Consider the following 13,924-nt stretch of genomic DNA (forward strand, 5'->3'; position numbering starts at 1 on the left):
AAAAGTGACACTCTCTATAACGTTTCAACTTCCTATTGTAGTACCATGGGATCAATGTTTACACTACTGGTGTTCTGGAAGGGTATCAGCTGTAAACAAAAGTTTTCCTGGCACAGGATAGCAGTGTAGTTGAAGCTTTCCAACTGTAATCGAAAACGTAATTTGTAATCTGACTCAATTTTGAAATCTCACCCTAGAATGTAGTTTGGGAACCTTCACATGCCCAGGTGGCAGCCAATGTCTCTTTCTCTATCTGGGTGTATCAGTGTTCAGTCTCTGTCATTGACTGATATGCATAGGCTATATTGGCTTCCACTGGTTGTGAAACTGTATGAAAAGGATCACTCCTTGTCCAAAAGATGATGTATCTGCAGACATTTTCTTGGAATAGGTAACACTGTTGGCTGTGACAACTCCTTCTAAACTAAACTTGTGTAAAGGCTGCTTGCAGCTGATCTGGTCCCAGGTCCATGACTACCTTGCACTCAACAGCCATCTTAATGGTTGACTAATCTTGGTAAAATGTGAAGAAAATTTTCCCAGTTGGATCATGCCCAGGAACCTTGCCTACTTAAACAAATTGTTAGGAGGTTCTGTCTGGAGAACACCGTATAGCGGGAAATTTTTGAAAGGTTAAATTTTTGAAAAATTCGAAAATAACAATGTGTTTTCGAAAATATTTTTTCGAAGATAGTACATCCCGGCTTTGAAGTGACAATGAAAGAAAGTATAGCTGGGTATATATATATGATTTTTGCGAGTGCACGTATGCATAGGTTCTGCTAATATCAGTTAGCTATACAGTGGAACCTCTTTTATTTTTAATGGACCCTCCCTGAAAAGGACACTGTACATTTAACCTCCTTATAAAGGACAGTTACTGAAGTCCCTATAGACCTTTACCAATACAATTTTACTTCTGAAAGAGGACAACCTCCTTATAACAGTAAAATTTCACCATAATTGGTTGGTCCCAAGGTGTCCGTTAAATAGAGGTTCCACTGTAGGCCTAATGTATTATAGCTAGGCACTGGGCCACACACAAGTAGCTTGCCATATATAGCTATAGCTACCACGCGCGCGCATATGAGCGAGCATGAATGACACCACGAGCCTTGAAGCCCATAAGAGCTTGAGAGACCAGAAATTACTAGGAAAGACTATAATTATCAGCAAACATCTATATGGGCTGAAAAACGCCATGTACTTAGCTATGGCTCAATCTGCAGCTGCAGGCCACTGAGGAGAAGTCCGCCAAACAACATGGTTCAACCTACGAAGGAAGACCCTAGGATAGCTATACGAGATTCTATCAAAGCCAGATTGAACATTTATCTAGCTGTACTGAACAATTAAAGCAGCTATGTATGTGATCAACACAGCCACTGTTAGCTTCCTCCATGAATTAATTATCTACGGTGCGGCGCGGTAAAGAGACATTGTTTCGAAAATATTTTTTCGAATTTCCAATCAAGCACTCTTTTTCGAAAATTTAACCTTTCAAAAATTTCTCGCCATATGGTAGTAGTTGTCTTACTGGGACCTGCTCAAATCCCAGACTTGTCAATAGTGACCTAGGAGCTGGCAAAATTACAGCCAATCTTGCACTTACTGGTGACTCCAACTTCCTCCATCTGGCTGAGGGTTGTCCCGAGACATTGGTCATACTTATCAATCATAGTTCCAAAGATATGTACATAGTCTATGTGGCATAGGACACCCTCTAGCCCTTTGAGTACTGTACTGATTTTTTGCTGAAATAACTGAATTGCACTGGCAATCCCAATGGTAATGTTGTAAAACAATAATGACCAAAGGAAGATATAATGGTGGTATAATGCTGTGAATCTTTTAACAATGGAATCTCCCAGAGTTCACTATTCTCATCAACTTTACTGAATACAGTGGCACCCAACAACTGAACTAATGTCTCATCCACTGTTGGGACAGGGTGGGGCACTCTAAGTACAGTACCGCCCAGAGGTAAAGTTACACTCATGAGCAGTTGACACTCATGTAGCCAATTTTCAACCTGCAATTTCTTTGGCGTGTGTGCTAACTAACTCACCACGTGTGGCCATGACATGCAAACTCTTTGGGTGGTTGCTCCGGTAACTGCATGCCTTCAACATGATGTATTCCAGTCGTGCATTGTGTCAAGTCGTGGTCTGGATTTGAGCACTCATGATGAATTATAACATTACCTCTGGGCGGTACTGTACACTCTTGTTAAGAGGTATCAGCATATATTCTGACTGCCCCTGTACTCCTTGGTACAACTACCATTCCTGCGAATATCTGGGTTGGTGCTGTAGCCCCAGCAATTACCCCAATGGCCTTTAATCTGCAGCACATCACAAACTTTATCACGCAATTGTAATAGCATTGGGACAATAACAAGGCATATAGGTAAGCATCAGCTATCAACTTAAACATATAGGGTTCTACCATATGTCCACAACCATCTTGTCGTGCAGTAATAAGTCCACAAGCTCTCTGTACTTACATGTTGCAACTGCAGTACAGCTTGACAGCAACTTGATCCTCATGGCACAACAGCAGGTGAAGTGAAGCCATGAGTTTGTTACACTTCTGACACCATGTTGGATTATACAACAACCTTTCAGATTTGATTATCAGGCAATTATCTTACTACAGCCATTACATATCATACATGTGATAGTTACAAGTACATGAAAAAATTTGGAATTTTCAACTAGAGTAGGGACAATAGCACATCGATAAAAAGTACTGAAACAAGTTGGAGTAGTCCATGATATTAAATCACAGTAAAACAATAAGAAGTATTATATCCCTACTGTGCTCAAGATACCATAACAGAAATGCACAGTAGGGACATAACACTTCTTATTGTTTTACTGTGTGTAACAGCACGCCAGCCGCCAGAGGAATCAGGGCAAGAAGAATCCGACGAAGAATCGCAGCTTAACAGTTCACTTTATTGAGGGCTAATTTGGAAGGCAACAATATGCATTTAAATGCCCTATTTATACAACAAAACATGTAGTGACCTCAATGACGTGTCATGTAGTGATACAAATAACAAAATAAAAATCAGGTGATAACAGTCAGTCAGGTGAGTGTCACTCCATTCAGCTTCTCTATCACACTCCTCCCTCCTTCTTTAGTATCACACAGCTCTGTTGAGACATCTTCCCAGTATGGTAATCTGGAGAGAGCATCTGCGTTAGCATTATCAGTACCCTTCCTATGTTGCACTTGGAAGATATATGGCTGTAATGCCAGACTCCACCTCATCAGTCTACTATTGTGATTCTTGAATTTTGTGAGCCACTGTAAGGCTCTATGATCTGTCTGAATCACAAACTTTCTGCCCAGCAAGTAAACTTCAAAAGCTTCAATACCCAATTTGACAGCCAAACACTCCTTCTCAACTGTCGAGAACCGCTGCTCTCTAGGTAGAAGCTTCTTGCTAAAGAAGGATACTGGGTGATCATGTCCCTGATCATCCTGCTGGCTCAGGACAGCTCCAACCCCTACTTCGGAGGCATCTGTCTGCAAAATAAAAGATTTAGTGAAGTCTGCATTTTTCAAAACGGCAGATGACAACATTATTTCCTTTAGCTTACTAAAGGCCTTGCTACCTTCATCATCTAAACTCACATGTTCCGGAACTGACTTTCTGGTGAGGTTGGTGAGAGGTGTAGCAATAGTGGCATAGTGAGGAATAAAACGTCTATAGTAGCCAGTTAATCCAAGGAAGGATTGCACTTGCTTCTTGGTTGTCAGAAGCGGAAACTGGGCTATTGCTTGAAGCTTGCCCCTCTCTGGCTTCACTACTCCATTCCCCACCACATGCCCTAAATACTTACACTCTATCATAGCCAACTGGCACTTAGAAGGTTTAGCTGTCAAACCCAATGACTGAAGACGCTTCAACACTGCCTGGAGGTGTTCCAGGTGATCTTCCCAAGAACTGCTAAACACAATGAGGTCGTCGAGGTAGGCACTGGCAAACTTGTTCATTCCTCTAATAACATGATCCATCATGCGTTGGAATGTAGCCGGTGCCCCACACAGACCGAATGGCATCATACGGAACTGATATAACCCCTGGGGTGTGATAAAAGCAGTCTTGGGACGATCCTCTACAGCAACTGGCACCTGCCAATATCCCTTCGCCAGGTCTAGAGTGGATATGTATCTAGCCTGACCCACCTGGTCCAGGATATCATCCCCCCGTGGCATCGGGTAAGCATCAACCCGTGTCACAGCATTAAGTCTTCTGTAATCCACGCACAGCCGGATGGTGTTGTCCTTCTTCTTAACAACCACAACTGGTGAGGCCCATTCACTGCTACAGGGCTCAATAATGCCCTCAGCCAGCATCGTCTCTACTTCCTTTTCTACAGCTTCTCTATACACATGTGGCAACCGGTATGGCTGCTGACGGACTGGAGTATCTCCTCTAATGTGAATGTAATGTTGACAGACTGAAGTCCGTCCACATTTACCACTCATCACCATCTTAAACTTCACCAGCAAGTCATACAACTGCCTCAACTGTTGCTTAGACAGCTGGTCACTTACAATAGGAGCATCACTACCCTCACACTTCCATGTGGGCATGAACTCCTCTTCCATGTCCATTTGTTCTACTGACCAAAAACTTGTAGCTACTGGTGGATACCACTTCTTCAGCATATTTACATGAAATACATTCTTCCTCTTCCTCTTATTTGGCATCAACACCTCATAATTCACCTTACCTACCCTGCGTAGTATGCGATATGGCCCTTGCCACTTAGCTAACAACTTATTACTACTAGTAGGTAACAACACAAGTACCTCCTCATCTGGCTGTAGCTCTCTCTGCCTAGCTGTCTGATCATACCACTTCTTCTGCTGCCCCTGTGCTGCTCTAACATTCTCTTCCACCAGCTCAGTCATCTCCTCCAACCGTTCACGTACTAAGAGAATATGTGACACAACACTCTCATCACTCTTCTTGTCGGCTTCCCACACTTCTTTAAGCACATCGAGTGGGCCTCTAACTTCTCTTCCATATAGAAGCTCAAATGGGGAGAATCCTGTTGTATCCTGGGGAACCTCACGATAAGCGAACAAAATGTAAGGAAGCAGCCTGTCCCAGTCTCGTCCCTCCTTATTAACAAGCTTCCTCAAGAGCGACTTCAGGGTCTTATTGAACCTCTCTACCAATCCGTCAGTCTGCGGATGGTAAGGAGATGTACGGATCTGGTGTATCCGCAAGAGGTTGTACAACTCCTTAAGAAGTTGCGACATGAAGTTGGTGCCTTGATCCGACAGAATCTCTCTTGGAATGCCCACACGAGCAAATAACTGGATCAGGTGCTCTGCCACTGTACCTGCATCAATGGAACGAAGAGGCATGGCCTCTGGATACCTAGTAGTATAGTCGCACACTACCAATATATACTGGTTACCTCTTCTACTGCGGGGCAGAGGACCAACAATGTCCAAAGCTATACGCTCAAAAGGCTCCTTCATTATTGGTAGAGGTATTAGAGGTACTCTCCGATGGCTTCCCTTTGCAGTACGCTGACATTCAGGGCATCGGCGACAGTAGTCTGCCACATCACGGAATAGAGCTGGCCAAAAGAACCGTCTACTGATTCTCTTAACAGTCTTGTCTCTACCAAGGTGACCTGCTAGTGGGATAGTGTGAGCCAACTTACACACTATCTGGTGGAACTGCTCTGGTAAAACCAGTTGTTCTACAGCTTCCCCTGGTTTCTTCGGGGTCCACACATGATACAGCAGACCATCTTGCTCAACAAACAGCTTAGGGCTTCTCCCCCTCATATCCCGAATGCCCGGAACCTCATCCTGCAGCTTACGCAGCTCCTGTTTAGACTGATTCACATTGGGGATATCTTCTTGAAGCCTCTTAAGACATGCCCATTCATACCGGTCCTTCCTCTTGTCTGATCGTGACTTCTTTGATCTTACAGCCCTATCATCAACAAACATGTCATCACCAAAATCAAACTCACTTGACAACACAGACTGCTCGTTGCTATCCACACTAGGAGAAACACTCATTTGCTCCTCCGGTTGTCCCGTGGCTACCTCAGGTTCCTGTACAGGCTCTACACTACTGGAAGAATCAGCTGATTCCCCTTGCTCTAACTGGGCTGCTTGTGCTAGGGCCTGACGCCTAGTAACCACCATGAGGGCCTGTCCACCATCATTGGCTCTCAACAAATTCAACAGCTCAGGAACATCTGTCCCCAACAACACGGACTGTGGTAAAGTCTCTGATACCGCAGTCTCCACTGACACAGCCTGTCCATGCACTTCCAACTCCACATTGGCAAGAGGATACACCACAGTATCCCCGTGAGCACACTGGACTGTAACAGCCTCACCCTGTCTCAGCTTCTCGTCACTGACAAGGTCACTATGGACTAAGGTCCTAGAACAACCAGTATCTAATACAATATCAGATACCAACTGACCTTCCACCATACCCTCACACCTACTCAAAAACTTACTCTTAGAGGATTTGTAAGGACTCCTTGCCCCACAATAAAATGAGCCACTTGGGCATTGCCTTGACGTATGCCCCCTACCTCCACAATTGTAACATACTAAGGGCTTGTCCTCCCGTTTCTTCCTCTCTCCCTTTACAGCAGTCTCTCCCTTCGTAGCATCCTCCCCTTTTGAGGACACTCCTGTTGCCACCTTCGTAGGGCAGTCTCTCGCCAGATGACCAGGTTGCTTACAGGTAAAACATGTCCTTTGGCTGCTTTTCTTTGGCTCCATACCAGGAACCCAAAGATCCCGCTTCCTGGCTTGTCTGTAGTCCTCAGCCAGTCCACCAGCTTCCTCACTAGTCCGCGGTTTCCTCTCCTTGACCCATACTTTAATCTCCTCAGGCAGGACCTCCACAAATTGCTCCTTCACCAACTCATCGACCACTGCCTGGCGATCTGCACGTCCCTTCAGCCACTTTTTTGCCAGATCCTGGATACGGATAACAAGCTCCACAGGAGTTTCATTCTCCTTTGGCCTCACATCACGGAATTGTCGTCGGTAGGTCTCTTCATTGATGTCGTAACGACGAAAAATGGCTGCTTTTACTCTGTCATAGTCCTTTGCGTCGTGGTCGCTCATTGCAGCATAAGCCAATCGTGCCTTCCCAGTAAGTTGAGGGGCTAGAATTGCTGCCCGCTTGTCTCTGTCCACGCCATGGGCTTCCACAGCTCTCTCGAAGGTGGTGAGAAAAGCTTCGATGTCATCATTCTCAGCCAGTTTCGTAAGCTTTAGCGACTCTGGTCCCACCTCTACACGACGCGGCCTTCCCTCGGTTAGCCCTCGAACTAATTCTTCATAGTGCCTCCTGCTGGTTTCCCGTTCAAGGCGTCTCTCTTCGTCATATTGCCAACGTTCCTCTAGTCGTGCCTTCTCGAAGAGTTCTCGTTCTTCTCTGCGGTTCTCCTCTTGTCTGCGGGATTCCTCCATCCAGGCCTTCAGTAGCTCTGCTACTTCTGACATTGCTGGTTCTGTCTCAGGTCGGTAGCTCCTCCCCGAGCGCAGCATACGCGAGCTAGCTAGCAAGCTTAGTAGCCGTAGAACGAATCGACCACTCCTGTCACCAGGTGTAACAGCACGCCAGCCGCCAGAGGAATCAGGGCAAGAAGAATCCGACGAAGAATCGCAGCTTAACAGTTCACTTTATTGAGGGCTAATTTGGAAGGCAACAATATGCATTTAAATGCCCTATTTATACAACAAAACATGTAGTGACCTCAATGACGTGTCATGTAGTGATACAAATAACAAAATAAAAATCAGGTGATAACAGTCAGTCAGGTGAGTGTCACTCCATTCAGCTTTTCTATCACACTGTGATTTAATATCATGGACTACTCCAACTTGTTGCAGTACTTTTATCGATGTGCTATGGTCCCTACTCTAGTTGAAAATTCCAAATTTTTTCGTTTACTTGTTTGTTAACTTTTTTTGTAAATAATTTTATTATGACTGGTGAACCCATGCATACCGCATCTGAAATGCCCAGCCCCTTATTGTCTGAAAAGTGAACTATCCATTACGCTTTGTTGCCAGCTATGTTCAACCCATTGCAGGGCTGGAGCCCAGAGATTTTGAGTGGTCCGGCCATCCATGGACTGTAATGAAGGTACAACTGTAATGAAGGTCATAGTCATACACAATACTCAGTTTTTACTGATCTAATATGATCTGTAAATCAGACATTATCTACTTTGGTGTGTTACTTAACTGCATGTGCTATAAGTACACACAGCATGCTAAGTTAGAGGAGTCAGGGGGCATGCTCCCCCAAGGAAACTTTTGAAAATAGATACTCTGAAATGGCATCTGGAGGCTATGCAAAGTCTCTTCTTTTTGTTAACATCAATGATAATTTTGTGCTACATTACCAATTAATTGAGTTTCATATCTGACTATTATAGCTAGTAGCTAAGTTTGTTTTCATAATGTACACAAAAAATTTCTCAACATGAAAGTTTAGTTTTAGATTGCAACTGCATGCTAATGCATGACATGCATGATCAATTAGCTCAATGCAGTGTGCCATGCAGATGACTCACTGGGTATTTTAAGACAGTTAACACAGATGTCATGGCTTAGACTGTAAGTACTGAATGCTTTATTAGAGTATCACGACGACTGTTCTATTAGAGTATATTTTGATGACTGCCCTATTAGAGTATCTCAATCTTTTTTCACTAATTAATCAAATAGCTGAAAAGTGAATGGCCAGACCGTGGGCTCTGGCCCTGACCCATTGCACAGCATTTCGAATCAAGAACTGTTCATAAAGCACCTCTGCAATCCATGCATACCAATAGAAAGAAATTGTGCTGCACACCCCAATTATATTAAATATTGTCTGAAAAGTGAAGTATTCATTATGCTTCGCTGTTGGCTATGTTCAACCCATTACACAGCAGTAGGAATCAAGAACTGTTTGAAAAGCACCTCCACTTTCAAAACAGCTACTATGAAAAATACCAACGATTTCCATTACGAAGGGAAGCCATCACGTGCTATCGCCAAATCGACACTTTTTGCTGTCAGCAATGATGAATGGGACACAAAAGAGGACACTGGTAAGTCCATGAAGAATGCATTGTACGTACTGCAGTATGCCAAAAGGCACCTGTCGGGCTGAAGCGACTTCGAACAGTGAAAAAATCAAGCCCGTAGCCTTAGCCGTTATCGAGTTACGTTTGTCTGAAGGCATCAGTCAGTCAGTCAGTTACTCAGTCAGTAGAAAATTCCGTTGAATAAAAAAAATTAAAATTCCGTATCAACTTGTTAGAAGCGTTTCAGGTAGATCTGAAAGCTTTTTTGGGTTTATACTGCTTCATCGTCGTCTGGGAAAATTGAGGTTGGATTTCGGGTGATATTATTTCGTGGACCACACCTACTCCTTTGTGGTCCCTACTAACACATGCATAGGGTTCTACCTAATATGTATGTCCAACAGCCCTCAGCAAAACCCCTGAATGCCCTGTGTTACAGCTAATATGTGACATTCAAATCCATATCAGGCTTGCAGATGATTAATCACCCAAGCCAATGCAAGTTCAACCAAGCCAATGCAAGTTCAACCACTGGATGTATTAATATTTGGTCATGATGAGTGGACAAATTCTAGAGATATTATGAAGAATTTTGGATGCATGAGTTTAATGTTGTGTGCTATTGAATCATTTATGGTAGATTATAACTAAAGGCCTAGATAAGTAAGCTTGCTTGTAGAGTGGTTACTTCAGGTAGAGTGGTAATTTCATGATGAGGGCATGGTCCATACTTTAAAATGCGTGAAAACACTTGGTGAATAAGCCATAGCACTAGTTCTCACTTTAGCAAAATGTTTTTCAACTTGTAGGGTAGCAAGTATAACAAAATGTTTTCCATCTGAGTGGTTCTCATGGCCAAATCACATACTAATCCCATGAGTATTAATCAATCCAAACAATCAATTTTGATCATTATGTCTATATAATTACTGCTCAGTTGTAGCCTGGGCTACATTACGAATTTAGTCCAGTTGGTTAGTTTGATCTGAAGTATGAAAGTGACACATTGCATCACTAGAATCACTTGTGTGCATGAAGTCAATTCATACCACGGTATGTGCTACCCCAAATTGACGTCTTTTGCTGTCAATGAAGGAAATGGGAAGGATCATGAATGTTTGTACTGTTTTACATAAACAATATTGATCAGAAATCAGCCTCACAATACATACCTTCATGGCATCTCAACCTATAGGGCTGAAATTTCAGTTGACCACTTTTTTAGCCATCTGGGTAAAGAAAATGTAATGAAACAAAATTCAAAAATACACAGGTTTTGCAGATCAGGTCACGTAATATTTTAACCAACAGTGTATTATCTATGTATTGTAAAACTGATCAGTTGTATCTCAGGTTTGAATTTCTTGAGCTACATTATCACATGCTACATCATATTATCTACTGAAGCATAGTTGTGATTTATGACAAGTTTTTGGAAATGCCAGTGACACTGACTGACTTAGCGTAGTATGCTATAATTAGAGTGAATGATGTAATACCTTAGTGTGCATTAATAAGAGTGTTGTGTGTGCACGAGCATGTGAGCAGCAGTTGTATCCGTCGACATTGGGGCGAGACGAGACTGTAGACAATCGGGACGTCACTATACTAACACAGTCCCCAATATTGTTGGTACCACAACCAGGATATTTTCTTCGCCTTCCACTTCGTTGAGTAGTCTTCTAACCAGCCACTTAGAAGCTGTTGTACCATGGCATAATCGGATTCCACTAATGGTACCCCGGAAGGTAAGCAAGACTTCATGTCCGATCGTTGTTGTTGTGTTTTTTTTTCAGCTCACTTATGATGGACGCTCTTAAGAAGTTACGTCGCAAGCGTGGCGGCCACAAATCGCATCTCAGGAAGTTACTAGAGAACATTGATGCTATATTTGAGAGGCAACCACGTGATAAGGTAGAGCTGGAGGACAGAGCACGTTTGGAGGACTACCTCAAACAGTTAAAGCACAAGGCCACCGTGATTAAGGATATAGATAAAGACATTCTCGACACCTTAGAAGACGAAGAGGAGTTTGAAGAAATGATTATCGACTCAGAGGAGATGCAATCAACCCTCTCACAAAAGATTGCTATAGCTACTCACAAACTCACTACCTTGCCCCAACAAATAGCCAGTGATAGCAGCTAAGGTTCATTCCCACAACCACCATCAGCTACCTCAGGCTCAAGCTCCTCTCTACACAGCCCAATGGCTACTCACCATGAGAGTTCCAAAAAACCACTTGAACCTGCCTGCCAAGAACCAGGTGATACTCTTCCGTCCCCTCAGTGCGTAACAAGATTACCGAAACTAGAAATACCCAAGTATAGTGGTGATCCCTTGAACTGGCAGTCATTTTGGGACTGTTTTGAGTCTGCTATCCACCTTAACCCAAACCTTTGTGGAGTACAGAAACTGAGCTACCTGAGAGCTCAGCTGGAGGGTGAGGCAGCTAGAGTAATTACAGGGCTTCCACTAACTAACACTAATTATGAACACTCTGTTGATCTGCTCAAGGGTCATTATGGGCAACCAGACAAATTAATTAAGGCACATATCCAAGCCCTGCTGGACACTCCTAGGCCTGTGAACAAGCTTGCTAGCCTGCTATCATTTTATGATACAATCGAAGGTCACATCCGATGTTTAGAGTCACTTGGCAAGTCACCTGATTCCCTGGAAACACTACTGGTACCGATTATGCTTGGAAAGCTACCCGAAGAGACCAAGAAGAACATGGCCAGAGCACATGATAGCAGTGAGTGGACAGTTGATGAACTACAGAAAGCCATCATTAAGGAATTACAGATCTTTGAAGCCGGCCATCAGGCATTCCACTCTACAAGTCAGGATAGACTACCGACTGCTTCATTCTTCACCTCAACAGGCAAGAAAAGTAGCCAGAAACCAAGAGAGCACACCACTAAACAACCAATGTGTACATACTGTAAGGGAAACCATACCCCAACCAATTGTGAAGTGCACAAAGATCAGCAATCACGGGTAGCAATCATCAAGCAAGAGAAACTCTGCTTCAACTGTCTTGCACATCATCATGTTTCACAGTGCTCCTCAAGGAATCGGTGCCAAAAATGCAATGGAAAACATCACACCAGTATTTGCAACAGTTCCACCTCTACCAATTCCAGCTCCAGCTCTGCCCCTTCTAACAACTCTGGTACCACAACAAGTGACCAAGGTCAGCCACCTTCCAACTCTGCTACAGGTACAGATTTAACTACATCCCTTACCACCGTTGTTCCACCACAGCTAACTAGAGACACTGTTTGTTTATTGAAGACCACAATAACAACTGTGATAAATGGCAGCATACAGACTGAAACTCACATACTATTTGATGAAGGATCTCAGTGATCGTTTCTAACTGAGTAGCTTGCCCACTTGTTAGAGGTGGTCCCTCACAACTCTGAGCACATTAGCTTGACTTTGTTTGGCTCAACACAACCTGTCCTCCGACGTTTGGACAATGTAATCATCAACCTCAAGACATCAACAGGTGACCTGATGCCAATTTCAGCACTTGTGGTCCCAGACATTGCTGCTCCACTTAACAACACTGTAAGAACTACACTTTCTGATGTATCATATTTGAAGGGTCTTCCATTGGCCCACCCTGTCTCTAGTGGTGAGAACATCGAGATATCTCTCTTGTTGGAGTAGATTTCTATTGGAATTTCATTGGTGACCATGTTGTTAGAGGTGATGGTCCTACAGCTGTTAGTTCCAGACTGGGGTATGTGTTGTCCGGGCCACTACCAGTTCCACAATCCCACCACTCTGTATCAAGCTTCCTTAATGTAGCTGTGACCATGAGCCATGAGAATGATGTACAAGACTTGCAAAGGTTTTGGGAAGTGGAAGATGCTGGAGTCACTACCAACCTCTCAGACAAGACCTTCCTGGAGCAGTATTCCAATAGTCACATAATTCAGCAAGAAGATGGCTCCTACATTGCCAGGTTTCCCTGGAAAGATGACCACCTGCCCCTTCCCAACAACTACTCTATATGACACGGCAGGACATGATCACTTGTGCATAGACTCGCACAGACACCTGGCATGTTACAGACCTATGACAGAATATTAAAAGAACAAATCGACCGAGGTTTCATTGAACAGGTAACATCTACCAGTAGCAGTGCTGTCCACTACATACCACACCACCCAGTGTGGAAAAATTCCAGTACTACACCTATTCGCATTGTGTATGACTGCAGCTGCCGAGGATCTGCAGACCAACCTAGTCTCAATGACTGTCTTCTGACCGGTCCACCCTTTCTTATTGATCTAGTGTAGAGTTGTACCGATTCCCACTTTTTAGGGAAAACTGATATCCGATATATTTTTACCCTGTTTTACCGATAGTTAACCGATACCCGATTGTAGGTCTCTACAATTATACTTGTGCTCATTCCATTAAAAGTAGAGCTAGTAAAGCCAATTCTGTGAAATTATGCACTCAAAGTTGCTAGTCAGACAAGTGGGCTAGGGCCTGAACCATCACTGTTTATCTTTGCGGTTACCACAAAACATAAACAAATTACCCAAGTACATACCAGAGCCTTTGACACTAGCCCTCCAGTGGTACTGCAGCTGCTGAAGCTGAATAGACTAATAATCTGCTGGCCACAGCCCATTACAACCGATTTCCGATTATGGTAAAAACAGCTAATTATCGGCTTCTACCGATTACCGATCCGATTATCGGTAGTGTCAATCATTCTTCGTTTTCGTCTCAACAAGTATGGTGTCTCAACAGATATTGAGAAGGCCTTCCTTCATATTAGTCTTAATGTCAAGGATCGT

The 13,924-nt window shown here is 43.5% G+C and overlaps 2 protein-coding genes across 2 annotated transcripts; one reads left to right on the forward strand and one right to left on the reverse strand.

Moving 5' to 3' along the window:
• Positions 1 to 4,528: 4,528 nt before the first annotated feature.
• On the reverse strand, positions 4,529 to 7,521 carry LOC136264873 (uncharacterized). The gene is made up of 2 exons (XM_066059636.1): positions 4,831 to 7,521; positions 4,529 to 4,756 (listed from the first exon to the last, which is right to left on the reverse strand). The coding sequence occupies exons 1-2, from the start codon at positions 7,519 to 7,521 to the stop codon at positions 4,748 to 4,750; spliced, it is 2,700 nt and encodes an 899-aa protein (XP_065915708.1). The 3' UTR covers positions 4,529 to 4,747.
• Positions 7,522 to 11,306: 3,785 nt separating this feature from the next.
• LOC136264874 (uncharacterized) lies at positions 11,307 to 13,129 on the forward strand. Its single transcript, XM_066059637.1, has 4 exons — positions 11,307 to 12,115; positions 12,165 to 12,297; positions 12,492 to 12,775; positions 12,817 to 13,129. Exons 1-4 carry the CDS (start codon positions 11,307 to 11,309, stop codon positions 13,127 to 13,129), a joined length of 1,539 nt encoding a protein of 512 aa, XP_065915709.1.
• The last annotated feature ends 795 nt before the right edge of the window (positions 13,130 to 13,924 follow it).

Source organism: Dysidea avara, chromosome 8, assembly GCF_963678975.1.
Source record: "Dysidea avara chromosome 8, odDysAvar1.4, whole genome shotgun sequence".
Lineage (NCBI taxonomy): Eukaryota > Metazoa > Porifera > Demospongiae > Dictyoceratida > Dysideidae > Dysidea > Dysidea avara.